The sequence below is a fragment of the Strix uralensis genome, chromosome 19, assembly GCF_047716275.1.
Source record: "Strix uralensis isolate ZFMK-TIS-50842 chromosome 19, bStrUra1, whole genome shotgun sequence".
In the NCBI taxonomy this organism is placed as follows: domain Eukaryota; kingdom Metazoa; phylum Chordata; class Aves; order Strigiformes; family Strigidae; genus Strix; species Strix uralensis.
In genome coordinates, this window is record NC_133990.1 from 6,579,705 (window position 1) to 6,607,684 (window position 27,980).

Below are 27,980 nucleotides of genomic sequence, written 5' to 3' on the forward strand. Positions count from 1 at the left end.
TGCGGCATGGAGGGGAGCCGGGCCCCCCCCCGGTACGGAGCGCTGGAGTCCACCCGGTGGCCGCCGGCCGGCGCGGGGCCAGGTGAGCGCGGCGGGGCCGGGCCGGGCCGCTGCCGGGTCCAAACTTTCCTCCTCCCCCCCCCGGTGGCTCCGGGACTCCCCGGACACCCGAGCCCCGGGAGCTGGCGCGGAACCGGCGGTTTCAGCCACCAAACGGAGCCCCGCGGGTGCTCCCGGTACCGGTACCGGCACCGCCGGAGCCCCCGCGCCGCGGCCACCGGGAATGGGGTAGGAGGGCTGGGGTGTGGGGGGAGTAGGAGGAGGGAGGGAGGGAAGGACTGGGTGAGGGAGAGGGGTGAATGGAAGGAGGGAAGGGGCGGCTGGAGGAGAGAAAGGACGGAGAGAGGGGACTGGATGGGAGGAGGGATGGCGGGGGGGGGGAAGGAGGATGGCTGGGGGGGAGGAAGGAGGGAAGGAGGGATGGCTGGGGGGGAGGAAGGAGGGAGGGAGGAGGGAGGGAGGGAGGGATGGCTGGGAGGGAGGGAGGGAGGGAGGGAGGGAGGGAGGGAGGGAGGGAGGGATGGCTGGAGGGGGAACGAACCGGGGGAAGGAGGGACGCAGCCCGCCACCCGGCTGGTGCTGCCCGGGAGACACGGAGCCGCGGTGCTGTCGTGCCCGGCCGTGGGCATGGCTGTGACCGGGAGACTGGGGTGCCCACCCTGTCCCTCGCTGCCTTTTCCCCTCTCTGACCAGTTCTTCCAGTAGGAAACGAGGTGGGCAGACGGGGAAACACCGCCCGGCGGGATTGTCCTGGGCAATCCCTGACCTTGGGGTGGGGGGAAGGGGCCCAACGCTGGGCTGTGGGCAACATCATGGGAGGGGAAGCTCCGACCGCTCCCCTTCCCCATCCCGTTCTGCTCCCCCTTTAGCCCCTTGCACCCAGCGGGACAGGGACAGGCAGCTGGAAAGGCAGGGAAGAGGGATGGAGCAAACTCCAGCATCCTTCTTGGTACTGTTGCGTGGGGGTGCTGCCCGTGGAGCTGCTCAGCTCCTTGGTGAGCTGCCTGAAGTTTTAGTTCTCCTTTGTGCCTTTCAGCATGGCAATATGTGTCCTCCCCGCACACCTCCGCTGCCTGGGAAGCGTCTGTGTGGAGACCCTGCCCTTGTGGGGTCTGACCACTTCCATCACCTGGATCCTCTGCTCCCAGCAGCTGGGTGACATCAGGGTGGTCCAGGGAAGGGTCAGACACTTGCTGGACTCCAGGTGCTGGGTATGGTCCGGGCATCCCCCCTCAGTGCAGCCACCACAGTGGGCAGGTTGTGGTGGCTGGGATGTTTGCTGGTTCAATCCAGTTCTGTAAACTCCCAGCTCCTGGGGGATCCTTGTGATGGGTGAGAAAGTGGCAACGGTCGGTGTCTTTTTTGAATGCTGCTCTGCTGTTTGCTACCATCCCAGGAAATCTGAGGCCAATGCTGCAGAGCACAGAGCACACGCAGCCTCTTGCCCTGCTTGTGCTCATGAGGTGACCCAGGGGAGCGTGCACACAGCAGCGGGGTGTTGCAGAGGGGCTACACCCTGTAAGTCGGGGGGTGGGTGATACCCCCTGTAAGTCATCCCGAGGTACCTCACCATGAGCTCTGGTCTGTTTTATGGCTGTCTAACATGGTCCCAGTGGTGCTGGCTGTGCCAGGGGCTGCATAAACACAGCCAGAGAAATCCCCCCTGGCTGCAATGAGCCAAGGCTGCATGTTTCTCCCTGGTTTACTAGAGGGGGGACTGGCAGGGAAAGAGTGCCGTGGTCTGCAGGCTGCCAGGAGCTGTGATTTCTCCCGTCTGAGCATCATTCTGTGCTCTGGGACTGGTGTGCTTGGCCACGCATGGGTAGTCCTGGAGGCTGGTGTCCCTCCTGCCAGGCAGTGGGGGTGGCAGGGATAGCACCCCGCCTGACCAGGCTGCCCCAGAGCGAGGCAGCCTGTTACCATTGCTCTCGTTAGCGAGCTTGTGAAGCAAGACCTGATTTTGATGGGCTGAATGCCCCCTGCCCGTGCTGCTTTCTGTGGCAGAGTATGGCACACGGCTGAGTTAAATGCCTCTTGGGATGGAGCCCAAGTAAAGAGCTGACCCCCTCCACAGGGGACTGTCAGTCAGTTGCCCAACCTTAATCATGAAGTAAATTGCTCGAAACTCAACCCTGTGCTGGTTGCTGCTGTGACTCATCTCAGGCTTGCTGCTGGCTGTCTAAATGTTTTCACCAAAGCCATGTGGAGTGTAAGTCTCCAGCTATTATACTCCTCACTAACAATATTTGTTTCCCCTGGGCCATGTGTGATGATTAGAGCACCTCCAATCGAAGCTTTCTCCCCTTCCTTGGTTTGCCAGGTTGAAATGGTGCCAGACAGGTGTCCTTTGGCTTGGGCAGCATGGGGCTGGTCTCTGTGTCAGGCTGTGCTGTTGTGTGTGCAGCTGTGGGAGTTGAGGGACCCCTGGGCAGCGTGGCTTGACATGGGCATCATCCCTCTCCAGCCCCAAAGGGGGGCTCAGGACTGTGAGCTTGATCACAGCTTTAATAAACACCCCTGCCTTAGGCCCTCGCTGGTGCCAGGCACTTAGAGAGGGCATAAGAAACATATTCTCAGCTTTGGCAAAACCACCTCCAGAGAAATCTTTTGCCCAGATGTCTGCTTGCAGGTTGTGCCAGGTTTTAATCCCTCATGAGCTCCGAGTGGCTGCACTTGCCATTTGTGACTGCTGTATGGTGTTGCTGCCATCGCACGTGTTCATGGGTGCACAGTGCCCTTTGGTTTCACCACCATCAGCAAAGCTGTGATCTGGCCCATGCCTCAAGCTGCTGTGGCTCGGGAACTCAGCATCACCCCGTATCTGCCTGGAGAAAGCATCTCCTGAGCTAGCAGGGAAGATCCACACACATCCCAGTCGGTCATCAGACTGACCTCTTTATGTGGAATCACAGAGGAATTTGGATCAGAAGGGACTTCTGGAGATATTGAGTCCAACCCTCGCTCAAAGCAGGCTTAGTAGTTAAATCAGGTTGCTCACAGCCTTGTCCAGGAGGTATCTTGTACCAAAGATGGAGATCCTACAACCTCTCTGATCCCTGTTCCAGTGTCTGAACAACCCTTCAACCGGCTTCTCTCAGCATCTCCTGGTCCATCCGTGCTCCAGCCCTGCCCTCACTCAGATGTTCAGGTCTTGGCATGATGACCTGCGGCCCTGGGCAGATGCTGGCAGATGGAAGGAGTCTCCAATCAGCAAGTTCATCTTGTCATCCTGTCATCAGCTGCATGTTGGTCACCTGTATGGATTTACTGGCCTCTTGTGAGGTTTACTGGATGGTTTTGGTGCAGAGGCATAGCTCTGTGTCCGTGTCCAGGTGCTCCCTCCCAGGGTTCATGGGCTTCATTGTGCAGGAGCACTCACCTGGCATTGCCCTTCCACTGCTTCTGCTGTGAAGCATCTCCAGGCACATGACTGTCCTCTTAGAGCTTCTTATCCAGGACTTACTGCTTTGGTGAGTGGTTCCCTGACACACCTGAGGTCACACCTTACCTGAGGGACACAGAGTGCCATGATCCCGACCACACCACCTGAAGGCACAGCCAAGGGCTGAGGACCTTCCAGCTCGAGTCCTGCAACCATGGCTCTGCTGCATGGTGCAGACCTGTCCGCTGGCTCCGCTTCACAGGAGGCTCCTGGGAAGTGCCCTACAGGAGGGTGACCAGGGAGGAGGGGTGTGTGTGAGGCAGCTCCTTCTGAGCAGGGGGGTCCCAGCCATACTGTATTCCCCATCTCCGAGGGGAACCCACCCAGAGCTGAGCCAGGAGTTTTCTCACTCTTGTGGGCAGCTGCCTACAGGCTGAAATCAGGTCCCAGCCTCCTGGCACAGATGGGGGAGAGCTACCAGCACTGCCACCTCCTCCCTTCATGTACACAGGCGAGGATTCACCTCTCCTGTCTGGGGTGGCTTCTGCTAATGAAAAGGGAGAAGTGATGCTGACACCTGCTTGCACTCACCCACTGGGAAACAGCTGGCTGATAACCTCAGCCAAATACTTCTGCCACCAGTGATCAAAGATATTCCAGGTTATTCACCCACCCACCCAGGCCAGGAGTGACAGCCCCCCTCCCCCAGACTCACCCCTGTGCTCCTAGGAGTGATTAGATTTGTCCTTGGCTAATGAAGGCTGCAGTAAGCTCCTATCTTTGTTTATTGGAGCATCTGTAAAATAATCAGCCTTGTCATTTCAGCCTGGTCACAGAAGCAACACTTAGAGCAATGCAGCTTTTTCTTGACAGGTCTAGAGCTGCACTGAAGTACAGCCAAACCCCAGGGAGTGGCTGCCTACATGCACACACTGGCTGTACTGGCTACACCTTCCCGGGGGTGTTCCCTGTGTGCCTGCTGTCATCTGCAGGGGGATCCCGCCTGGCCCTGGCGCGTGGCCTCAGCTGTTCAGCGGTGCTGGGGGTGGGTGCAGCAAAATATCCCAGGCAAGAGGAGCTCTGGGGTGGCAGAGCAGCAGGATGCTTGGGATGGGGACCTCAGCATCCTGGTCCCCTAGCAACCACACTCTGGTCCCCTAGCAACCTCATCCTGGCCCTGTAGCAACCACAGTCCGGTCCCCTAGCAACGCCCTTCAGGCCCGTAGAAACAAGGCTCAGGGAGGGTTTCTCTGCAAATCTGTAGCAGAGCCACTGAGCAAGAGTTGATGGAGGGCAGCACATCCAACCCCACGCTTTGTCTAACCCATGTATTCAGCAGTCTGTCCTGAGCAGGTGCTGGCTCCTGAGAGCATCCTGATGGCTTAGAATGGGGAGTGATCGAGGATTCAGCATTAGCTGACCGTGGCCTTCGTGGCTAGGGGAAGAGGAAGGTAATCTCCACGTAGTCCTTATGAGTTTCTAAGCCAGAAACAGCAGAAAACTATTCTCCAAAGCAGTCACACTAACAGAAGCCGCTTGTATTTTGGCTAACAATCTTCTCTGCCAGCAGCCTTGGAAACATGCCTTACTCTGGGAATGATTTCTCAAGCAGTTTTACATGATGGGTAGAGGACCAGTGAGTGCAGAGTGGTTTGCCTTGTGCCTTAATGCTGGTTTCTTTGTGCCCTGTAACCCTCAGCACTGGCCTGGGTCCCATCTGGGATCCTCAAGCCATGTGCTCCAGCTCTGACATCTCCAGTTCCCAGACCTCGGCTGCTCCTGGAGTTGGTGCTCCCTGGCTCTGCTTTCTCCTCTCCTTGCATGGCAAAAATCCCAAGGCTGCAGGAAGGCAAAGTCTCGGAGGGGAGATGTGCCCTGTGAAGATGCAAAGGAAGCAGAATTTGCTCCTAATGTTTGTGATTTCTAATGTTTTCTCACAGCCTGGCTTTGCTGTAGCTGCTAAGCCCCCTCTCCCTAACCTGTGCTGTGTGTACATCACAGGAGAGCCAGGGTAGCCTATGTGTGATAAATGTGCTGCTGCGTGTCACTGATAACAAGCTCAATGGTGTGTCTCTGAGAGCCAGACCAGGCTGGGAGGTGGGAGCTGGCCCAGGGGCAAAACCTCAGCTATCCCCATCCAATGGGCTGGGGGCTGCTGTGGGACGTTCAGGCTCGCAGGCGCTGTGTGAATGGCATCCTCGTGTAAATCAGTGTGACAGCCTTGTGCAAACCAGTGGGACACCAGAGGGACATCTGAGTGTGTATCAGTGGAGGGTGGGGAGGCAGAGCTGGTGGTCAGACCAATGGATTGAGGTTGCTGGGCTCTCGTCCTGTCAGTCCCTGGGTTTGCTACAGCGCTCTTCTTAAATATAAATTACAGCCCCTTTTTCCCACGCTTTGCTGTGAGGCTCTTGCCTCTTGCTCTGAGCAAGTGACATCCCCTTTCCCTGCCCCGGTTTTCCCCGGTGGCTCATGGAGGTGATGCTCAGCACTCCAGAGGATGAGGAAGCTGAACTGGCCTGCTGGGTACCATGGGGGCTTTTCCGGCCAGTGGGTTGGGAAGGATGGGGTGGTCTTCATCCAGCCTGTGATGGAAGGGGTGCAGCTGCAGGAACGTCACCTCCATGACTCCTTAGCTCTGTGCTATATGGGCATTTGTTCCTGGCATGTACTAGAGGAGGGTGCACAGACTCGTGTGTTGGAGATGCCTGAGGCTTACATGGTTCTGGAAGAAGAAAGAGACATTCCCATCCTTCCCTCCAGCAGTTTTTATTTCCCTTGGCCTCCCACTTTTCACAGGAGGCGGAGACCCCTGGAAATTTGAGGCTTTCTCAGCAGCACAGAGCCCAGCCCTGGTGTGAGCAGGGTGTGCTGCAAAGCCAGCACAAGCAAGCAAAATGATGCTTGTTTCTCAGGCTCAGAGAGCTGCAAGCTCAGACGAGATGGCCTGCTGGCCTCCGAGGTCCTCTTTCACACAGACACTTCATGCCTATGGCATGTGTGTGTGGAGCTGTGCTCAGCGAGCCGAGCTGGCTTTGATGCTAACGCAACAGTGAGCAGCCCTGTTCCAGTGCCCAGTCTCACTTAAAGCATAAATCAAGACAAAACACAGTTGCTGGCAGCTCAGTGCTCTTCCATATGTCGGTGACTTTCCATGTGCTCGTTGGGTTGTCTCACAGCAGAGTAGCAAGAATTCTGGAAATGAGTTTGAAACTCTGTATGTGCTTGGTGGTTGTGCCAGTCTGGTGTTTGCAGGGAGAGGGGTCCCTGTGACAGCCCTGTGGTCCCCGTTGGCCTCAGCTCCCATCTGACGTCTCCTGCTGGCTAACGTGGCTCCCATTTAATTTCCAGAGGACGAGATTGTTTCCATGGCTGACTCCACCACCACCATCGATGACATCGAAGGAGAGCTCTTCAAAATCGAGAGGATCAGGGAGATCCTGGTGAGGAGGGAGTCAGAGCTGCGGTACATGTGAGTACCTGCCCTCCTCCGGCGCTGTCCCCGCTTCCCAGAGTCACCCCAGCGTTTTCTGCCTGCCTCATCAAACATGGATCATCCCTAGGGATGGGCAGAGCTGAGGCTGCTTTCCACCTCATTTTCCACCTGGAAGCTCAGCCTCTCCCACCGCTCTGGCCTTGCTCTCAGAAGGGGCTTGAATGGGTCTCTGTTACAAAGCTGCCGCTGATGCTGTGATGATTTGAGCCAGCTTATTTCCATGCAAACAGAGTTTATGATACAGGTTTAACTACACTAAATGTTCCCATATTTAACCACAAGCCCCCCATCTTCCCAGTGGGTCCATACTCTTCCTCAGTGCATGGCCCTTGGGCTGGGCTCGGAAGGGACCTGAGGTTTGGTGGGTCCCTGCTGTTCTCTGGAGATATCGCTCTGCCCCAGCACGCAGATCTGCGGCTGTTGAACAGCCACACGACCACAGTTTACTCTCCCCATATTGAAGTATAGCACATCCTCCCAGCTCCTCCTTTCCCCCTTCATCTTCTGGCTGCTGGGGTCATCAGGACACATTGGGGCTGGACCAGCATCGGTGCCTGATGCCTCTCTCCACACCGCATCCTGCTCTCCGCTCCCGGCACAGCCTTTGCAGCCAGATGAGGAGGGAAGCTTTTTCTCTGGGGTCCATTTCAATATTCAAAACAGTTTTTGAGTGAAAATCTGTAGGCCTTTCACATTTAAAGCAATCAAATAGCCACTGTGTTGCAGTGGTACTAACCAGCACTTAAGGTGATAAAGAACATTTTCCCTGGGTATATCGGGAAATTTTATGGTTTGGGAGGAAAAGGACCAACATTTATAGTCTGGGTTGGTTAATATTTTTAATACCACTAAATTGCTATAGTCAGGCCAGTCTTGAGATCCTGTGCTGTCAGGTCAACACAAAGCCTGGGATTTTTTACTGGTAATGGAAAAGATCATATTTACTGGGCTGCAGCACTTGATATGCTGCTTTTTTAGTGTGTCTGGGTCCCTACTGATACCTATGCTACAGGGATCACCAAAGCCTGGAAATACCCCTGTAAATTTGCTGTCTGGAGAAGCTGTGAGCTGGACTGTGATTTAGAGGCTCAGATTTGAAGTGGTGACCTCTTTGATGCACACTTCCCCTGAATATATTGTTGAAAAGGGGTTTTGGAAATCATAAAAAATGTAGTTGTTAAACGCCCTCCATGGCAACCGGTACCTAAATCTCAGAGGTGCTGTCAGAATTCACATCTCTTGCTTTTTCTTATCCTTTTATTTGTTTTCTTCTTTGGCTTATACCTGGAAAATAAAAGGAAATCACCCACAGAAACCACATACCAGGGTGGACATGGCTGCAAAAGTGATCACTTGGCAGTTTGGAAATGCCAGGGTCGCATGTCTGAGTGGTTTGGCAGTGCTGTAGGCAACTCGAGCCTTGGCTCTGCGGGGAGGAGCGTGGCTCTGCAGGGCAGGGAAAGCTGAGGGCTTCCCTGAGCATCGCTGCTGGAGAAGAGGCATCCCAGACCTGGGTTCTGCAGGACAGGGTTAACAAAGATGGGGACCTGGGGCTGTAAGGGTTTTTTTTCCCCAATGGGGAAAAATGTGATATTCAGGATGGCTGGAGTGTGGGGCTTGGGGAGATGGACATCTCCATTGATGTGCTGCCAAATGGAGGAGTGACCTGTCTGGTCAGTCGATAGCAATCAGTGTTTTCTTCTTGGAAATGTTGAACTAAAACATTCCAACATTTCTGAGATGTCTGTGCTCTGGAAAACAATGAAGCTCCCAATAGCTTCTGTCCAACCTCTCCTTTTATAGGGCAAAAAGAAAGGTCTGAAACTCCTGTGGGAGATTCAGCTCCACACTTCACCCACTCAGTGCTCTGATGTGCTGCCCAGGGCCAGACAGGGGTAGTGTGGCGATGGCTGATGCTGCAGTAAGTTTTATCACCAGTGGTAGAAATAATCTCAGCTCCAGCAGCAGCCTTCTGGGTGCTTGTCTTTGCAATCTCTCCCAAATTTTATTGAAATGAGAATTTTTATTATTGCCCATTTATTATTCTCATTATCAGTTTTTACAGAATTAAATTCCAATTTAATTTTAATAATATTTCAGTTATCATTTGACTGTTTATTTTAATTTTAGTAAGTATATCACTAGCAATCAGCCTGTTGCCCGTGTGTCCCATGCAGACCTCCCCACTGATGCTCTTTGTACAAGCTCAGGGCTTAGCCACCACAGGACTATGAACAGGCAGTAAAAGGACAAACAGACCTCCCTGTTCTCCACGTGCAGCTCCCAGACATTGGTGTCGGTGGACCTGCTCAGTGTGGTATGCAAACAAATGAAGACACTGTCAGATGGAGCAAAAATCTGACAGAGCCAAGAGGAAATCTTCTCCGCCTGAGATGATCTCCTCCTACAGCAATATCTCACAGGGTCCCTCTTTGTCAGTATGTTTATTTTCCCTTCCCTTATCAATATTTCTGGTGTCCTCAGCTCAGCTGACAAAGCTGCATCTTCAAGTAGCTCCAGCAAATATGACTCATCCCAGAAGGGGTGGACGGCATGACTCAGTGGAAGGATCTGCAGGATTATTGAAGATGCAGACAGGGCTTTTAGTAACACATACTTCAAAAGTATCAAGGCACATCTGTTCAAGGTGACACCAGCTCATAGGTCAGTCATGTTTTATCTGTAGACACAGATCATGTGTTAGGGTTTCTCGTCACTCATGGCCAAGGAGCTTGCTAGAAATCAGAATCCTGGAATGGTTTGGGTTGGAAGGAATGTTAAAGATCATCTAGTCCCAACCCCCCTGCCATGGGCAGGGACACCTTCTACTAGCCCAGGTTGCCCAAAGCCCCGTCCAACCTGGCCTTGAACCCTTCCAGGGAGGGGGCAGCCACAGCTTCTCTGGGCAACCTGTGCTCTTCCAGGTTGGACGATTTCCCATGCACCCTGCAAAGTGTCCAAGGAGTCCTTCTGCATCAAAGGCTTGGACAGCCTTGGGAAGCTCATTCTAAGATGCTGGGGTGCTTAGTAGGGCTTAGCAGGGTGTATGGTGCCTCTATCTAGGTGAAAAATGGGTTGGCTGATTCTTCGTAGTCAACATTTGAATACGCTGCTCTTCTTGGAGGCTCAGTCCAGACAGGTTGACCAGTGTGCCCTGCGGTGTTGGTACTTACCACCATCTTCATGAAAGTGGTCAGTGAACATGATGTTTAACGGGGGCACATGCTTCCCATCCCACCCCATGTAGGCAAGGCACTGTGCACAGGGCAGCGCAGGTCCAAATCCTGTACGGGCATGTCTGGTCTCCAGCTGAGAGGTTTGTGCCACCAGATATTTTCCCAGCACAGACTGCTCATGTTTCAGCGCCCATGTCATCTAAAACATCCAGGGCTGTGGTCACAAGTCTAAGGTCTAGGGAGCTCTTAGATACAGGCATTTCTGAGATATCAGTGGATTAGTTGCACTGTCATAAGGAAATGGTCCTGGTCAGAGTGTCCACATCTACCTCAGGGTGATGTTGAGAGCTCCCTTTTCCGCTGGTGGAGATACTCAGCACCATTTGAATGTGCAGCCTGACCCCAGCACCTCTGCAATGGGGCTTCTGGTGCCATTGCTGGCTCCAAGCTCCTGGAAGATGTGTATTGAGAGCATGAGGACTGATATGTCAGTGAAGAGATTGCTTTGTGAATGCACCAGCTGAGCAATTTCTGGTCCGGGGGCATGGGAGCCTGTTACATCTGGAAAACCTGGGGTTGGATTTTGGATGCAGGCACTTTCTTTTAGCTTCAGGCCAGGTAACAGAGGTGGGGACGTGTCAGATGGTCTGGCCAGGGTGGCTCACCCATGCCAGTGTAAGCCTGGAGAAAGATGAGAAGCATCCCAAATCCCAGCTCAACAGTCCCACCCTGGTCAGCAGATACAGTGCCTTGCCACGGGGTGGCACCTCAGAGAGTACTGCCAATATACATCTTTTGTGGGGGCTTGTAGAAACTCTTCTCAAATAAGCCAACAGCCAAAATCCCTGATCAGGGATTTAAGTTCCCAGGTACCTTAATGCCAAGGAAATGGTGCTTCACTGGCTGGTGGCTGTCTGGACTGTGCTGAGGCTCGGGATGTCAGCAGGCTTTTCCTAATCTTCCCAGTGAGGGATAATGTGTAAGGAGCCCAAGGAAGGCTCAGAGCAGAAGAAAAAGTGTCAGATGGGTTGGTCTCGTCATGCTTTGGTTGGAGATGTGGCTGGCCAATTTTGTCCCTAGGCTGACGCAACTTTGGAGACTGCTGGAAGGGCAGACGGGGCTGGGCAGCCCTTAGGTCACTGCTTGGTGTGCGTATGAGTTGCTGGCAGAAAGCAAGAGGACTCTGAGGAAAGGACCCTAAAGGGTAAAGCAAAGAGGTTTCTAAAGCCAAAAGCTGCTGCCATGAGAGAGGTCAGGAGGTGGGGAGCACAGCCTGCAGACCAGAGGCAGCACTGGGGTTATTGGAGTTTTGACTTGTCTCATCTTCTGTGGTGTCACCTGCCCATAAGAGATCCTCAAAGATGGCTTGGTTCATGGTGGAGAGAGGTCTCAGCTGTGAGCACTATCTGCTCTTGGGCTTTCCCTCACCACGGGTGAGTGCATAAAGCTCTTCAAACTGAAGCACTGGTGCTCATCATGCCCAGACACCATCATTCCTCAGTCTTGTCCAAGCACGGCTTTAGTGAGGGCACAGGCATGCGATGTTTTAAATCAATAAATAAATTGGGTTAAGTCTTCTCTGCCAGCCCTAGTGAGCCGTGAGCAGCACCTGAGCTGATACACCCATGGAGAGGGCTGAGTGTCTGTGGTGCTTCTGACACATCATCAAACTGCCTCCAGCACAGTCAGGGCTGCGCATCCCCTGTCTGCTTCATCAGCAGCTGCCGCTGACATTTGAGTTGAGTCCATCCTGATCGTTATCTTGCTGCTGTCGTGTGGTTTGAGCCAGAGATGATTTCACTGCCTGCAGCTTCAGCAGGCTCCTTTTCTTCTGTTGAAATGACCTTGTTTCTCAGTGGACACCCGCAAAGTCTGCCCATTCCCTCCCTCTGTTGTGTTTCATTTTCTACCTTTTTTTAATTCTGCAGAAAGCCAGTGTAAAAATGTCAGATCTTTTTATGTAGCAGCAGCTTCCATTTGGTTTTGGATTTTGCTGTTTGGGGATTCTTTTTTGCAAGAAGGAGAAACACAGCTGCTATTGCGTGGTGGATGTGCCAGGTTTTAATAAGGCTTCATTGTCATTAGAGTGATGAAACTTTTTCTTTGCCAACAACCCATAGTGCAATCCATGTAGCTCCAACAAAAGCACTGAGATGAAGTGGGCTCCTATTTCCCATAGGAAGGCAGGTAAGTCTGTGCTCCCTGCCTTGGGCACCAAGTGCATTGCCCTCCAGTGTTGGTTGGGTGTTGCTCTCGAGGTTTCCTCTCCCAGTCTTTTCCTCAGTGGTTTCCTTTATGTCTCTGCAGGATGGATGACATTCAGCTTTGTAAAGAAATCAGCCGGCTGAAAAAAGAGCTTCAAAAACTCATAGCTCTTCCAGGTAAGGCTTTGTAAAGCTTCAGAGAGATGCACCCTACCGCTGCAATCAGCAGAAAGGTTTCCATGAAAACGGCTCTTGAACGGCTCCTGCCTGGGATGCTCCCAGAGACACTGCTGCAGGCAGTACAGGAGCATCAAGAATCATGGCTCCCTGAGTCTGATGAGAGATCTTCCATGGAAGTTCTGCTGCTTGCAGTACTGCCAGGGAGTCCTTGTCCAGGCCTGGGCTGAAGGGTAAAGGAAACAGAAAAGAAGAAAAAACATGAGCTCTTTGAGGAAGAGCATTGGTCTGGTATAGCAGGACAGGAGCTGAGTGAAGTGGCAGTGAATGCCAACACAGGGGGACCTGCCACGTACACCGAGGAGAATCCCTAAATGAGTTGAGAGGACAAGCAGGGGACATTGTCAGACCACACCATGGAGGGCCCCTTTTGGAGGTAGCAGGAGGGGAAAAGTCTTCAAAGGCTTCAGGTATGTGAAAAGCAATGAATTCTTGCTGCGGCCATGTCAGAGCGGTGTGCCACTGCCGGGGCAGAGGGCAGCAGCTGCCGGGGAAGGATTCCTGGCTGCAGCCAGGGTAGGATGGGTGCTAGGGGGATGTCATGCCAAAGGGGCTTGGCGATGTCCCTGATTTAGGTGAATTCATCATTCAGGATGTTGAAAAGAGACAAACAGTTCAGAGCAACATATGTGAAAACTCCAGCTGGGAGGAAATGCTGCTTTTGTCACCCCCCTTACAATGACCCTCCATGTCCCTGTCACAGCCAGAGCCACACTTGTCCCTTCACAGCCCAGGAAAGGCCAAACCTTGTTCCCCTAAAGGATCCCACTCAGCCAAAATTTTCAAATGAAAGCACACGCCAAACAGCTCAGGGTTTGAATGAGAACGAGCAAGAAAGGCTTCACCACAAACTGTGTCCATCGCTGTTCATAAGGCTGCGCCTCCTCCTAGGACATCGTCGTTCATCCCCCAGCAAGGACTTTATGTGTGTTTTCAGAACCAGATGGGAGACATATCCCTGCTTATTTGTACCCGTCCAAGCATTAAGATTTGGACCTGGGTTATTTCCACCACTCGTATCTCTGTGGAAATGCTGCACTCACTGAGCCCAATGAGTGTGTAGCAGGAGCAATGCCTGGGTGCAGACGAGGGACCAGCTGGGCACATCTGCTTCCCAGAGCAGCAGCTCAGCTCATCGCTTCTGTACCCAGGGTTATCTCAAAGCCAGGAGTGGCAAGAAACCTCGACCCTTTCTAACGCCGTAGTGTTGCTATGCTGTGTGTTCTTGTGAATCTTCAGCACGCAGTTAGAGCCCAACTGCTGCTTAATATGCAGGTCTTGATCAGTTTAATACAACCTGGCTACCTCCAGAGAGAGGTTCAGACAGGGGAGGGGAGGATTCTGGCATAAAAACAGGACCTGCTTGCAAAACATAGACCTGAATCTCATGCGGGCTTTTAATTCAAACACCTTCTAGTTCATAAAACGACTTGACCTAAATGATGGCTCAGGACCAGAGATAAACTTGGCCTTTTCTGAAGCTGGAAAAAGGTGGGTGGCTTTCCTTCATCTGCTTTGGTCTTTCATTTCTAGCCTTTTCAGCATTCCCAGGTTCATCTGAGAGCAGAAATGCTGCTTGCATCAGAGATGCTCTTTTTGTCTTTTTTATAACTTGACTCAAATCAGACTGTGCTGGAAAAATCCTGCAAATCACTGGTCTTGTGAGTCTATCGCAGCAGATCATTTGTAAAAGTGGGCATTGAACATTGTTTCGGATGAAGATTCAAACACGTCAGCACTTACTCAGAGCTCAGCCAGACCTGTGGCCTGAAATCTCACCAGACCAAGGTGCCTTTAGTAATTCAGAGAGGTATCGTGGCCATGATGGACTCTGACATCAGCAAGTTGGAAAAAAAGGTGCAGTGTTTATACAGTGGGTATGTTAACTCTGACATGCTCCCACTCAGGAATGCAGATTGTTAATTAACTCCAAATAGCTGGTATGTTTGTGTACAGCCTGATGCTTCCGATTTGTATGGCATCCCAATGACACTGTAAAGTGCTCCTATTCCCACCAGGCAAGTGGGGGCTGCTGCACAGAGACTGCCCTTGGCCAGGGCACTTTGCATTAACTCTTCATGGTAGAAGACCAGCATCTGTGGCCCAGACCTCAGTCCAGATCATCTTTCTCTGCCAGGAAGCTCGAGCTCACTCCCTGCACAAGACCACAACCGTAGGAGAAACCTTTGTTTCCTGGGGACGTTTCCAATAACATGATGATTATGAGAAGTTCCTCCTACTCAGACCCTGCAGCAGCACCTCTGATCGATACATAGCAGACTTCAAACTGCAAATCAATACATAGTTTAGGTAACTGCTGAGACCCAGCCTCCAGGGTTTGCAGTGAATTTCGCTGCATTTTTATTTAGCTAAAGGAAGACAGGAGATTGATCCAGCCTGTGCTGGATTGATTTTGGAGCTGGCTGCTGAATTCAGAAATGGTATTAAACAGCTGCAGCACAGACAGTCTAGTTTCCACCTAAAGTAGCTCTCCACTTATATTTAACACTCCCTAGCCCTATCTCTATCATCTTCATGTATCCCACTTTACCATTATGTACCAATATGTATAGAACATGACTTCATAGTGATGTGAGAGTTTTCCAGGTCTTCACTAACTCACTGCCCAAAGATATGGAGCCCAAGTGGGTCCCACTGTGCTCAAGGTAGGTCAGTCTGGGGGTTCAAGTGACAACCAAGGCTAATGCATGCAAAATAGCCCAGCAGACATTTTTCAGCCTTGTTGCTGGGGTGGGAATGGGGCTGACGGTGGTTTGAAAGGTCAGATGCAGAGGATGAGATCACTGGATCCCCTTCAGCAAGGGAATAAGGCTACAAAACCAGTGGATCGTATTGGTTTTCATGTCTCCATACGTATGGCGCAAATGGTGGTGTGTGGTGTATCTGGGCATTGTTGATAATTCCCTGTACACAGCTGGTTTCTCAGGCACATGGAGGGCCTGGCTCAGAGGTCTCTGGACCCCTACCCAGCTCAGGGCCAAGGTGAGACTGGTTGGGTGTGCTGACACGGGAAATGTGGGTTAAGCACATCCTGGCTGATGGATGACGTCCGAGTCTGACATTTCTGAGCTCGATGAGACCCGGTACCCAGCCTCTTCAGCAGTGCACGGTGAAGGCCCCAGGGGAACCAGCCATGGTCATCTCCCACCAGAGAGGTCATCTTGTTGAGGGGCCCTTTCTCTGCTCTGCAGAGCTCACCGTTGCTTTTTGTAGTGCTTAGCCGCATTAAAAATTTGGGGAGAATCTAAAAATTCAAAGTTTGATGACACCAGACCTGTCTCCTCCCAGTCAGGGTGGTTTGGGATGAGGTTGTTGCTTATTTAGCAGCCTGGATCCAGGTGCTTACTAGGGTTTGGCTTCAACCCGCACTCTTATATCTGCTGCTGGGTCAAGCAGAAGCAGAACAAGCTTGGCCTTGACATGGGTAGGATGGACCCTGTTGGTATGTTACATGTGTTCCCTGTGCTGCAGAGAATGAGAAGTCCAACGAGGAGAAGCAGAGGGAAGAGGAGCTGGTACAGCAGATACACAAGTTGGTGGAAACACGGGATTTCCTGGTGGACGATGTGGAGTTTGAGAGGCTCAGGTAGCTGGGTGCAATTTATTCCTTACACTGAGGACAGTGCAGTCTGTCCTCTGATCTGTATCATGCCTTGCCAGATGCTTCTGGATGCCCTGCTGCTCCTTTCCTGAGTGGTAACCGATCTCTTTGTCACAGGGAAAGGGAAGAAGACAAGGAAATGGCAGAGTTCCTGCAGAGTAAGCTCTCCAAAAGCTACTTCCAGAAAGCAAGTAGGTGGTTGATGAATTTTATTCTGTAGTGGTTTAGCCTCTGCCGGGGTCTGAGACCACGCGGCCGCTGCCCCTCCCCCACAAAGGGAGTGAAATACAAAACCCCAAGACTGAAATAAGGAAAGGTTTAATACAACAGTGCAATAGCAACACAACAAACAACAGCAATAACAATAACAGTAATAGTGATAGCAATGAACAGAGCAAAATAGCTACCAAATACAGCAGTTTGAAGCACGATGTACAAAGCCACGAGTGCACCGCGCTCCCGCGCCAGGAAAAATGTGACCTGCCAGGATGTGACGTCCACATGGTATCTGAATAACCCAGCTAGAGCTCCCCCCCCACTGCTGGGGAAACTTAACCCTATCCTGGTTAAACCAGGACATAATCCACCCCTTTATTCTATACCATGTGCGTCACATCCAGCTGCCACTTAGCAATTAGCACTGACAAAGAAAAATTAACAAAAGCACAGTATAACTCACGGTGTGTTTTCACCCACAATCAAGTCCCCTTGTGGTATGCATCGGACCTCTCCATCCTTCTGCATCACCCACCAGGTGCACCCAGGTCCTTGAGCAAAAACAATCCCGTGGATGGGTTTGCCTTTGCCCGGTGCAGGACTAACCCAGACCATTTTTCCCAGCAGGTCCCTCATGCGCACCACAGGGACTCTATCCCCGTCCACAACACGTGGAAGTTTTGACTGAGCCGGGCCAGCTCGATTGGCAGATCCTCTTGTGTTCACTAACCAAGTGGCCTTTGTCAGATGTGTGTCCCAGTGTTTGAAGGTTCCACCCCCCATTGCTCTCAATGTAGTTTTTAACAGCCCATTGTAGCGCTCGATCTTCCCAGAGGCTGGTGCGTGGTAGGGGATGTGGTAGACCCACTCGATGCCGTGTTCTTCTGCCCAGGCATCTATGAGGTTATTTCGGAAATGAGTCCCGTTGTCCGACTCAATCCTCTCTGGGGTGCCGTGTCGCCACAGGACTCGCTCTTCAAGGCCCAGGATGGTATTTTGGGCGGTGGCGTGGGACACTGGATAAGTTTCGAGCCACCCAGTGGTTGCTTCCACCATTGTGAGCACGTGGCGTTTGCCTCGGCGGGTCTGTGGTAGTGTGATGTAGTCGATCTGCCAGGCCTCTCCATATTTATATTTAATCCATCGATCTTCATTCTGCTGGGGCTTCACCCGTTTGGCTTGTTTGATTGCAGCACATATCTCACATCCGTGGATGATCTCTGCGATGAGGTCCACCCCTCGATCTCGAGCCCACCTATATGTTGCATTTCTGCCTTGGTGGCCTGAGGTCTCATGGGCCCACCGGGCTATGAACAGTTCACCTTTACGCTGCCAGTCCAAGTCCACCTGAGCCACCTCAATCTTAGCAGCTTGGTCCGCCTGCTGGTTATGCTGATGTTCATCAGTGGCTCGACTCTTGGGTATATGGGCGTCCACATGGCGCACCTTCACAACGAGGTTCTCCACCCGGGCTGCAATGTCCTGCCATACTTCAGCGGCCCAGATGGGTTTGCCCTTGCGTTGCCAGTTGTTCTGTTTCCACTGCTGCAACCACATCCACAGGGCACTTGCCATCACCCACGAGTCAGTGTAGATATAGAGCCTCGGCCGCTTTTCTCGCTCAGCAATCTCCAAAGCCAATTGGATGGCTTTCACCTCTGCGAACTGGCTTGATTCACCTTGTCCCTCAACAGCTTCAGTGGTTTCTCGTATGGGATTCCACACTGCAGCCTTCCATCGTCGATGTTTTCCCACAATGCGGCAAGACCCATCAGTGAACAGGGCATATTGCTTTTCTTCCTCTGGCAGCTCGTTATATGGTGGGGCCTCCTCAGCACGTTTCACCCCTTGTTCTGGTGACATCCCAGCATCTTTGCTCTATGGCCAGTTCATGATCATTTCCACTAATCTTGGGGGGTCGCGGTTCCCTATTCGAGCCCGTTGTGTTATCAACGCAACCCATTTACTCCACGTGGCATCTGTTGCATGATGTGTGGAGGGAGCCTTTCCTTTGAACATCCATCCCAGCACCGGCAGTCGAGGTGCCAGGAGGAGCTGTGTCTCAGTGCCGACCACTTCTGAGGCAGCTCGAATTCCTTCATACGCTGCCAGTATCTCCTTCTCAGTCAGGGTATAGTTAGCTTCAGAGCCTTTGTATCCCCGGCTCCAAAAGCCTAGAGGTTGGCCTCGGGATTCCCCATCTGCTCTTTGCCAAAGGCTCCAGGAAGGGCCATTCTCCCCGGCTGAAGTGTAGAGCACGTTCTTAATCTCCTGCCCTGTCCGGACTGGCCCGAGAGCCACTGCCTGGGTAATCTCCTGCTTAATTTGTTCAAAGGCTTGTTGTTGCTCTGGGCCCCATTTAAAATCGTTCTTCTTGCGGGTTACGTGGTAGAGAGGGCTCACAATCAGGCTGTAGTTTGGGATGTGCATCCTCCAGAACCCCACAGCGCCCAGGAAAGACTGAGTCTCTTTTTTGGTGGTTGGTGGGGCCATGGCTGTTATCTTGTTTATCACCTCCATTGGGATGTGGCGACGCCCATCTTGCCATTTTATTCCTAGGAACTGAATCTCCCTTCCAGGCCCCTTAACCTTCTGTCGCTTGATGGCAAAACCAGCCTTCAGAAGGATTTCAATTACCTTCTTTCCTTTCTCAAAGACTTCCTCAGCTGTGTCCCCCCATACAATGATATCATCAATGAACTGCAGGTGTTCTGGAGCCCCACCTTTCTCCAGTGCAGTATGGACCAGTCTATGGCAAATGGTGGAGCTGTGTTTCCACCCCTGGGGCAATCGATTCCAGGTGTACTGGATACCCCTCCAAGTGAACGCAAACTGTGGCCTGCACTCTGGTGCTATTGGAATGGAGAAAAACGCGTTAGCGATGTCAATCATGGCGTACCACTTGGCTGCCTTCGACTCCAGCTCATACTGGAGCTCTAGCATGTCTGGCACTGCAGCACTCATTGCTGGCGTAACTTCATTCAGGCCACGGTAGTCCACGGTCAGTCTCCATTCGCCATTAGGTTTTCTCACTGGCCATATAGGGCTGTTGAAAGGTGAGTGAGTCTTGCTGATCACCTCCTGGCTTTCTAGTCGACGGATCAGCTGATGGATGGGGACTAGAGAATCTCGGTTAGTACGGTACTGCCGCCGGTGCACCATCTTGGTAGCAATTGGCACTCGCTGCTCTTCGACCTTAAGCGACCCCACCACCGAGGGGTCCTCTGAGAGGCCGGGTAAAGTGGACAATTGCTCAACCTCCTCCAGGGCAGCTATACCAAAGGCCCACCGGTACCCTTTTGGGTCTTTAAAGTACCCTCTCCTGAGGTAATCTATACCTAGGATGCACGGGGCATCTGGGCCATTCACAATGGGGTGCTTATGCCAGTCCTTCCCAGTTAAGCTTACTTCAGCTTCTAATAGGGTCAGCTGTTGGGACCCCCCTGTCACTCCGGAGATGCAGATGGATTCAACCCCACTGTGGCTTGATGGCATCAGAGTGCACTGTGCGCCAGTGTCTACCAAGGCCTTATATTCTTGTGGGTCTGATGTGCCAGGCCATCGGATCCACACCTTCCAGTAAATCCGATTATCCCTTTCCTCCACCTGGCTGGAGGCAGGGCCCCTCTAATCCTGCTCACCATCACTCACTTGATCTAAGAGTGACTCCTGCAGGAATGACTTCCTGGTCCCCTCAAGAGGGTCAAGCATACTGTTGGCCATTCTATTCTGTCTGGGGGGTTTCTGACTAGACACTGGAGCTGCATCTCTCTTGGAAGACTCCCCTTTCATGGTGGTCTTCCCTTTCAGTTGCTGTACTCGTGCAGCTAGGGCAGAAGTGGGCTGCCCATGCCACCTTCTCATGTTCTCCCCATTGTCGCGGAGGAAGAACCACAGGGTGCCCCGTGGTGTGTACCTTCTACCGCCCTTCTCTGGGGTGGGGAAATGCCTGCTTCTAATGGCTGAGACATCGGCCCGTGCAGGTGAAACATAGGACATGTCCTGTTCCATTTTTTGGAGCCTCTGAGACAGTTCCTCTACGGCTGAAACCCAGGCATGTTGGGAGGAAGGGAGACTTCCCTCATAGTGCCGGAGCTGCATAGTCACTTCATCCACTGTCTGATTGTCTCGCCACCAGGATGCTGCTGCTAATGCTTTGGAATGTCCCTCTGGTCCACTTTGCAGGAACTTCCGCCACATCAGCTGTGTGCAAGGGACCAGATCTGGATCCAATGGTGACTGCTCATCATTCAGATCACCATAGATCATATCAAACACAGCCATTTCCCTGAGGTTTTGGATGCCTTTCTCCATGTCGGTCCACTTGCCTAACCGACATAGAGAATCATCCTTGCAGGGGTACCTCTCCCTCACAGCGAGCAGGAGTCACCTCCAAAGGCTGAGGGTTTGAGCCTGTTTCCCTATTGCCTTGTCAATACCAGCCTGCTTGGCTAAAGGTCCCACCTGCTTGGCCTCTCTCCCCTCCAATTCCAAACCAGCAGCTCCAGTATCCCAGCACCGGAGCAACCAGGTGCAAATTTGCTCGCCTGGACTGCGGCTGTAATCCTTCCGCATATCTCGCAACTCACTGAGGGATAGAGATCGGATGATTACCTCCGGCTCTTCCTCCTGCTCTCGTGATGGGCCTGGTTCATTATCACCCTGTGCACTGCGAGGGGATTTTTTGGTATATTTGGTTTTCCGTATCGGGGCAACTGATACTGGCACTGCTTGTCCCTCCGGCTCAGCTGCTGTGCTGGTGGAGGCGACCGGTACTGGCGCTGCCTGTCCCCCTGGCCCAGCTGCTGTACCAGCAGGCTCACTTTCAGACCCTGCAGCTCTTTCTCCCCCTTGAGGGCAGTGATCAGTGTTAAGGGCGATGCGGTAAGCATGGGCAAGCCCCCAGCACATCGCAGCGAGCTGCATCTCCCGGGGTTTGTCAGATTGGCAGCACACCTTTTTCAAACACTCCACCAGTTTATCAGGACTCTGCACTTGTTCGGGAGTAAAATCCCAGAACGTTGGGGGTGACCACTCACTCAGGTACTTGCCCATCTTCTCCCACATACCTAGCCATTTATAACTATCTGCCCCCAGGGCAGGTTTCCGGGTGGTGCTATTGTTGGAGAAGTACCGCATGGCCCAAAACAAGATCAGGCAGACATTTAGAAAGCATTGTGCCACAAACACAGTGGCCAGGAGGCTCCAGGGATAGCTAAAACTCTCAAAAACTGAGAGAATCTCTTCCCCTGTGTCACGTCCCGCTCAGACGAGGGGGACAAGTGACTCAGATTCGCAAATCCCCAATGGAGCGGACAACAAGTCTCCAAGTCTAAACATTTATTAACTACTCACAATGTACTAATTGAACACACGATAGTTGGCTAAGTATATAGCAAGTTGTGGCAAGCAATATAATATGCCTTGCATTGCTTAATAGGAAAGGGAAAAGAGGGAGATAGAGGGAATGGGGAAATACAGATCACCGGTCTGGGTTTCTGCGCTGCTCCTGCCGACGAGGGTTCCGGGAGGCACGGGAGACATCCGTCTTTTTTGCTGGCATCCGTCTTCTTCGCTTCACTGCACTCTCTCTCTCCTGGGCCGTGCCCCCCCCCCTTCCCTTCTTGATTTATACCCACTTTCCTTGGGTCCATCCCCTAGGTCGACCCACATACCTACGTATCCCATGTACGGGGAGGGGTGAGGTGTTTCATGGGATGATGTAATTAGCATGATCATGATAGCCCTCGTTAGCATATTGAGGGGTGTTAACTTTAATATGCATTTCGTGGATAATGAAGCAAAGGTCATTCACCGGACAGATGGCCCTTGAAGTTTTGGCCAGGTGCACCAGAGCAGAGCCGTCCTGTCTTCACAGGGCTCCCTCCTCCAGTCCCATCTTGTGTTATTCGGGCAGCCTTATCAGCTTCGACCTCCACAGAATGCACCCTGTGACTCATAGTTTTGTCTTGCGAGTGTTTGAGGCATTTCTTTGATCAGCCTCAACTTTTGCTTTCTCAGGCTGTTTTTCTTAGTTTCTCACAGGCCTGGTTTCTCGTCTCTCACACCCTGGCTCACCCATAGAGGGGGTGAGACCCCAAACAAAAGACCAGGCAGCAAACAGGTAGCGGTGCACCCCCACAAGCAGCGAAACGAGCCCATTATAAGCAGACAGTAACCAGTAGAGCAAAATACAGCCCTTGACACATTTTCCACCGACAATAAATGCCAGTACTAGGAGCACAGAGTGGACATGAGGATTAATCCAGCCCCACCACGCAAGCAAATTGCCCAGCATTGCAAACATTTCTTATCAAACAATACAAGTAAAACAGAAAAATTACACCTAACAGATTTCTCTAACACACTTCTCCTTTTGTCCTTATTTCAGTCTTCTCCAGCCCCACGTTGGGCGCCAAAGTTGTAGTGGTTTAGCCTCTGCTGGGGTCTGAGACCACGCGGCCGCTGCCCCTCCCCCACAAAGGGAGTGAAATACAAAACCCCAAGACTGAAATAAGGAAAGGTTTAATACAACAGTGCAATAGCAACACAACAAACAACAGCAATAACAATAACAGTAATAGTGATAGCAATGAACAGAGCAAAATAGCTACCAAATACAGCAGTTTGAAGCACGATGTACAAAGCCACGAGTGCACCGCGCTCCGCGCCAGGAAAAATGTGACCTGCCAGGATGTGACCTCCGCATGGTATCTGAATAACCCAGCTAGAGCTCCCCCCCCACTGCTGGGGAAACTTAACCCTATCCTGGTTAAACCAGGACATATTCCTTGCATTAAACCTCCCTGGCAGTTTCTTCCCTTTCCTAAGCACTCTGTCTCCAAGATTTCATTGCTCTGCATGGGGCTAGCTTACCATAAGGCCATCTGTTGCTGGAGGAGGGTGTGGGGAAATGGCAACAGGAGGGTGCTGCTGCTTGAGATCACATTGTGGAAACATCCCGAATCAGTACAGATGATATGCTTCCATTTCCTTCCTGGCATTTCCCAGCCACCGTGTCCTATGAGAATGGGGATGGGTATCCTTTTATGGCTGATGTACTTCATCTGACCCTTTCCAATCACCTCCTTACATTTCATCACACTAATACCTAAAGTCACAAGCTGTGATATCCATCCAGTCGTCCTCCCTTCATGGCCTCTGACAGCAGGCCACTCTCTTCCCTCTGCCTCCATCATTGCTGAAGGAACACCTCCCCAGTGCCGTGGGAGGCATTTCCAGCCCAGGGTCCCTGTGCCTGTGCCTGTGGACACCCACAAAGCACACATGGTGATGTGCCTCCTGGATGCAGGAGCTCATGCCCAGCTGTGGGTCTGAAACGGGTCAGTATTTTAGCCCTGAAAGGATCTCTAAGAAGAAGCAATGGCCTGTACCCTTATCATCAGGCAGACACTGTTTCCTCTTTCCATAGCTCCTGTCAAAGAGAAGAAAATGACTTCCAGGGGGCAGCAAACCTCCGCACCATACATGACCAAAACGGGCCTCACCCTGCTCAAGGAGTGCTGTGGCTTCACCTGCTCCATCATGTAGGACAGCCCCCAGCTCCTCTGCACAGGACATGACCATGGTAGTGTACATGTCCTGGGAGGCTGGGCGGGCAAGACGGGCTTCCCTGCTGTGCTGAAACGGCCGAGTGCCTGTGCGGGGTGGGTGAGCAGCAACGCCTCGACATGCACAGCTCCTGGTGCTGCGTGAGGGGCCACCAGGCTGCAGCCCTGTTCTGGAGGGTCTGCCACTGGGGAGAAGTGCTGGAGCCCTGCCGAGTCCTGAGAGAGGGGCTGGAAGGGAAATGGTTGGTTGTGGTTAGGAGGAGAAGAAGGTGGAGGGAGTTGGGTGGAGGGGAAAGAGAGATGGAGGGCAGGGAGGAGCAGAGCCAGGCACACTGCAGGTAGCGTACCCCAGGCATCCCCTTGTAAGTATGTACAGGAGGGAGTTGTTGGTCAAATGTTCCCCTGCTGTGCACACCTGGTGCTCATGGAGTTACACCACCAATGCCTTTGTCTTCTCTGAAAGCTTAAGAAGCTATCAGGACTTTCTGTCCTGGGGGTCCTCATGTGCCTTCTCCTGCCTGCTCCTTCTCAGCAGGTTGCAGTTAAATCACTGGCATCTGCTGACAGCCACAGGTGCCCAACTGTAAAGTGATGTGCCCATTATTTTTAAAACAGAGTTTACTGAGGACCAGGCTATGTCAGTGGTACAGGACTATCCTCTGGCTGCTGAGGGGCACCCAGACAGTCCCTGTCCATTTGCCAGTGGTTCAGGACATAAACTCATTCTGAACATTGTCATTTTGTAGAAGTCTCACAGAGTGGCAGACCCATGGAGAGGTGCTTCTTGCCAGTGCAGCCTGGTAGGGACTTCCCCTCCTTATCCCAGGAGGAGGCTGAAGTGACCAGGCTCACAGAGGTGGGTGGTTGGATCCTCGCTGGACCAGCTCTGCCTGGCTCAAGCTGCCTCCCTACTCTTATGCCTATGCATGACACTGCTCCACAGGACATGCTGCCAAAATTGGTGTTTGTGAAGTGCAGACAAGTCAAGCAAGGCCTAAATAGCTTGGTGTGGGATGAAGAAGAGGCTGAACTGGTGATAGGTGGTGAGCTGAGCTCACTCCTGCCAGAGTGTCGTGCAGACACAGGTGAACCAAGTCTCAGTTGAGATGAAATAATGTCTATAAGGATGTGCTTTAATATAGCTGAAGTGAAATTCTGTGCTCTAGCACCACAAATCTGAGTCCAGACCTTACAGCTCCTCACAGGGCAGCTGGCAAGGAGGTAAAATCACTGAGCTCCCACCTTCCCCTATGGGCTTCACCCAGTATGAGCATGGCCAAAGCTGAGTGCTAGGTCCTGGCTGACAGCATGTGTGACAAGCACTCTGTAAGAGGAAGATGATGGTAATGGAGGTCCAGTGGGTTGTAGACTCTTGAGAGGATACAACTCATCCTTAATATTGCTGCAGACTTCCGTTGTGGTAGGTGGCCTGACACGCAAGAGTTAGTCTCATTGGTATTAGGCCCTCTATAAAGCAGGGTTGGGTCTCTAGCCTTTGCAGAAGGGAGGCGCCAAGGGGATCCCATGCTTGCAACCCATGGTTTCCTATCTCTTGACTTTCCTCCCCAGGTCTCCAGCCAGAGTCCACAATCTGCTCTCCTCCGAGAGTTTCAATTTCCCGTCATTGTTCATGCTTCCCACTGCAGCACCACCACCAAAGAGACTTCCCAAGCAGGCTGGTGCAAGCTTGAATGATGGCATGTGTCCTTAGTGCCACGTCAACTGTCATCTCCTCCATGACATCAACAAACACCAAATTCCACCTGAGCTCAGCTTGGAAGAGGTGTGTTGCAGCAGCAGCAAACAAGTTCATGACAAAGAAGACCAGTGCAGTCCTCCACCTGGACAGAGTAATAGAAAAAGCGCTGGGAGCTAATGTTTGGAGAACATTGTGCTCCACTATCCAAGATATGCTGTGGCCACAGATGATGTCTCATCCTTAGCCTTGTACCACCTTGTGAGTCTCTATGGGCTGATTCATGAGGACTCTTGGTGTCTGGGTTTTGTTGTGTTTGCATTGGTGTTATTGCAAGGTGCTCTGTGGCTCTGGGTAGAGCTGAGCAAAGCGTGAAGGGCAGTCCCCAGAGCTGGCTGAATGAAGGGCTAATTCTTGTGAAGTTATCACCTGAGCACAGACCCGGCATGTTGAACTATGAGCAGATGAGTTGCTTTCTTCACCTCACTATTACTGGATTCAGTTTTCAGCTCCAAGAAAAAGGAGGAAATTAAATCAAAAGAGAAGAGGAGAAAAATTCCGAAGAACAGGGCAATATGCAGAAGGAAATGAAAACCAAACAGGAGATTGTAATAGTGGCAGGGGAAGGTGGAGACAGCAGGTGAAAGACACTCTCACTGCCAAGAGGGCATTCAGTCCTGCTCTGCAGTACCCCGACAGTGCCTCTGGGCTTGGCACCATGAGCCAGACATAAAGTCCTGTGCAGAAGACTCATGGCACCCTGAGGTCACCCAGTGTGTCAGTTCCTGTTGTCCCTTCTGGGCATCCACCCGTGTTGAGGTGGCACAGCCAAAGCTGCTAACGCCCATCGTGGCAGGACAGGGGCTGTTTCCTTCTGGGTGTGAAGGCCTCTCACATCTCCTGCCCTGTAGGCTGCTATGGCTTCACTGGGTGTCCGGGGGTGGCCTCCCATTTGGGTGGCTGCCCAAGAGCTCTGGCTGTACCTCTGGCCAAAATGCTGATTCCTCCAGCTCAGTCCTGCTGCAGCTTGCTGTAGGGTCTTGAGATGGTGTTCCCGCCTGGGTCACTGTCCAACATGCCCATGCCAGTGAGATGGTCACAACTCATTTGGCTCTTTCCATTGCACCTAAGAGCACATTCATCCTTATAAAATACAATTCAGGTGGAATCCTTCCTAGTGCAATCCCATAATCAGGTCCAAGTTCCTCCTGCATTTCTTTATCAGCACTGCCAGAAAACCCAGTGTGTGGGAACCTGTTCTCCAACCTTTGCAAGGTGGTGTCCACTCACTTGTCCTTCCTGAGCAATCTCATCCCCATATGGATCTTACCAGCAGCTGGAGAAGTCCACAAGCCAGATCAGTCCCTCTGCACACTCACAGACCAGGGTACAAGCCTGAATGGGCCAACATGACACCTGGTCATCTCTAGCAAACTTGAGACCACTTTGGTCTGTGTCACCTCAGAGTTGATTTCAGTGGTCTCATTCTGAAGCCTGCTTGCTTTGTGCTGCTCATTGTTAATGTCCTACAGCATCCTACAACCACCATCTGCCAGTTCATGGTGCTCTCTTTGCTTAGTGGAGGCTTCAGTGTGGGCTGGTGGGAGCAACCTGAGATCACAGCGGCAAATTAAGTCACAGAGAGCTCCTCTCTGCTTTGTCAACCCTGTGTAATGGAATGCGGTGCAGTACACAGCTGGGGCTGTTGTCCAAGGAGGGGTGACAGGCCATCATCAGTAGCATCCATCCTGGAGTTGATGGGACAGATTTGGTCACTCACTCCCTGCTCTTCCAGAAAGTATCCAGTGGCTGCTTTGCTTGGTCACTGTAGTCATGGATGTGGTGCTACGGGTGTTTGCTTTGATCCACACAGACCAAAGGCTCAAGACCCAGAAGGCCCCCCTCACTGTCCTTGCCTTCCCCGGGGTCTTCTTGGGAACGGAGAGTAACTAAGCCAGTTTGTTTGGTTGAACTGAGAGGGAGCCAAAGCCCTTGATTCAAAAGTTGCTAATTCATCCCTACCTCTGGCCTACAAGGCCCCAAGACCCAGACTGCAGCTGCTGAGCAGGCAGGGAGAATGGCCAGGGGGACATGGGCAAGGTCCTGGACTATTGTGGCCTGTATTTTGTGTGGCTGGTCATGGTGAAGGAGACAGGCTGCTGTCCTGGTCATACCATACTATTTGGCCTGTATTTTAACTGACGGCAGAGGTGTGCAGCACACGGGAGCAACACTGTTTCATGTGCATTGATTTCAACCCAAACAAATAAATGTCTGTTGGAAGCTTGGTTCAGAGATATTTTCCCCACCTGGGACCTCT

At 52.2% G+C, this 27,980-nt stretch overlaps 1 protein-coding gene across 1 annotated transcript; it reads left to right on the top strand.

The window, feature by feature from the left end:
• Positions 1-27,948, top strand: LOC141952144 (bMERB domain-containing protein 1-like). The gene is made up of 7 exons (XM_074889232.1): positions 1-82; positions 6,794-6,914; positions 12,422-12,495; positions 16,048-16,162; positions 16,295-16,368; positions 23,826-23,981; positions 25,534-27,948. The coding sequence occupies exons 1-6, from the start codon at positions 7-9 to the stop codon at positions 23,942-23,944; spliced, it is 579 nt and encodes a 192-aa protein (XP_074745333.1). The 5' UTR covers positions 1-6; the 3' UTR covers positions 23,945-23,981; positions 25,534-27,948.
• Positions 27,949-27,980: the final 32 nt, after the last annotated feature.

Excerpts from the sequence above, each read along its gene's own strand:
- LOC141952144 (XM_074889232.1), top strand. The coding sequence starts at position 7 with ATGGAGGGGAGCCGGGCCCCCCCCCGGTACGGAGCGCTGGAGTCCACC. Across the intron at positions 6,915-12,421 it reads GAGTCAGAGCTGCGGTACAT|GATGGATGACATTCAGCTTT; the intron begins GTGAGTACCTGC and ends ATGTCTCTGCAG. Across the intron at positions 16,163-16,294 it reads GTGGAGTTTGAGAGGCTCAG|GGAAAGGGAAGAAGACAAGG; the intron begins GTAGCTGGGTGC and ends TCTTTGTCACAG.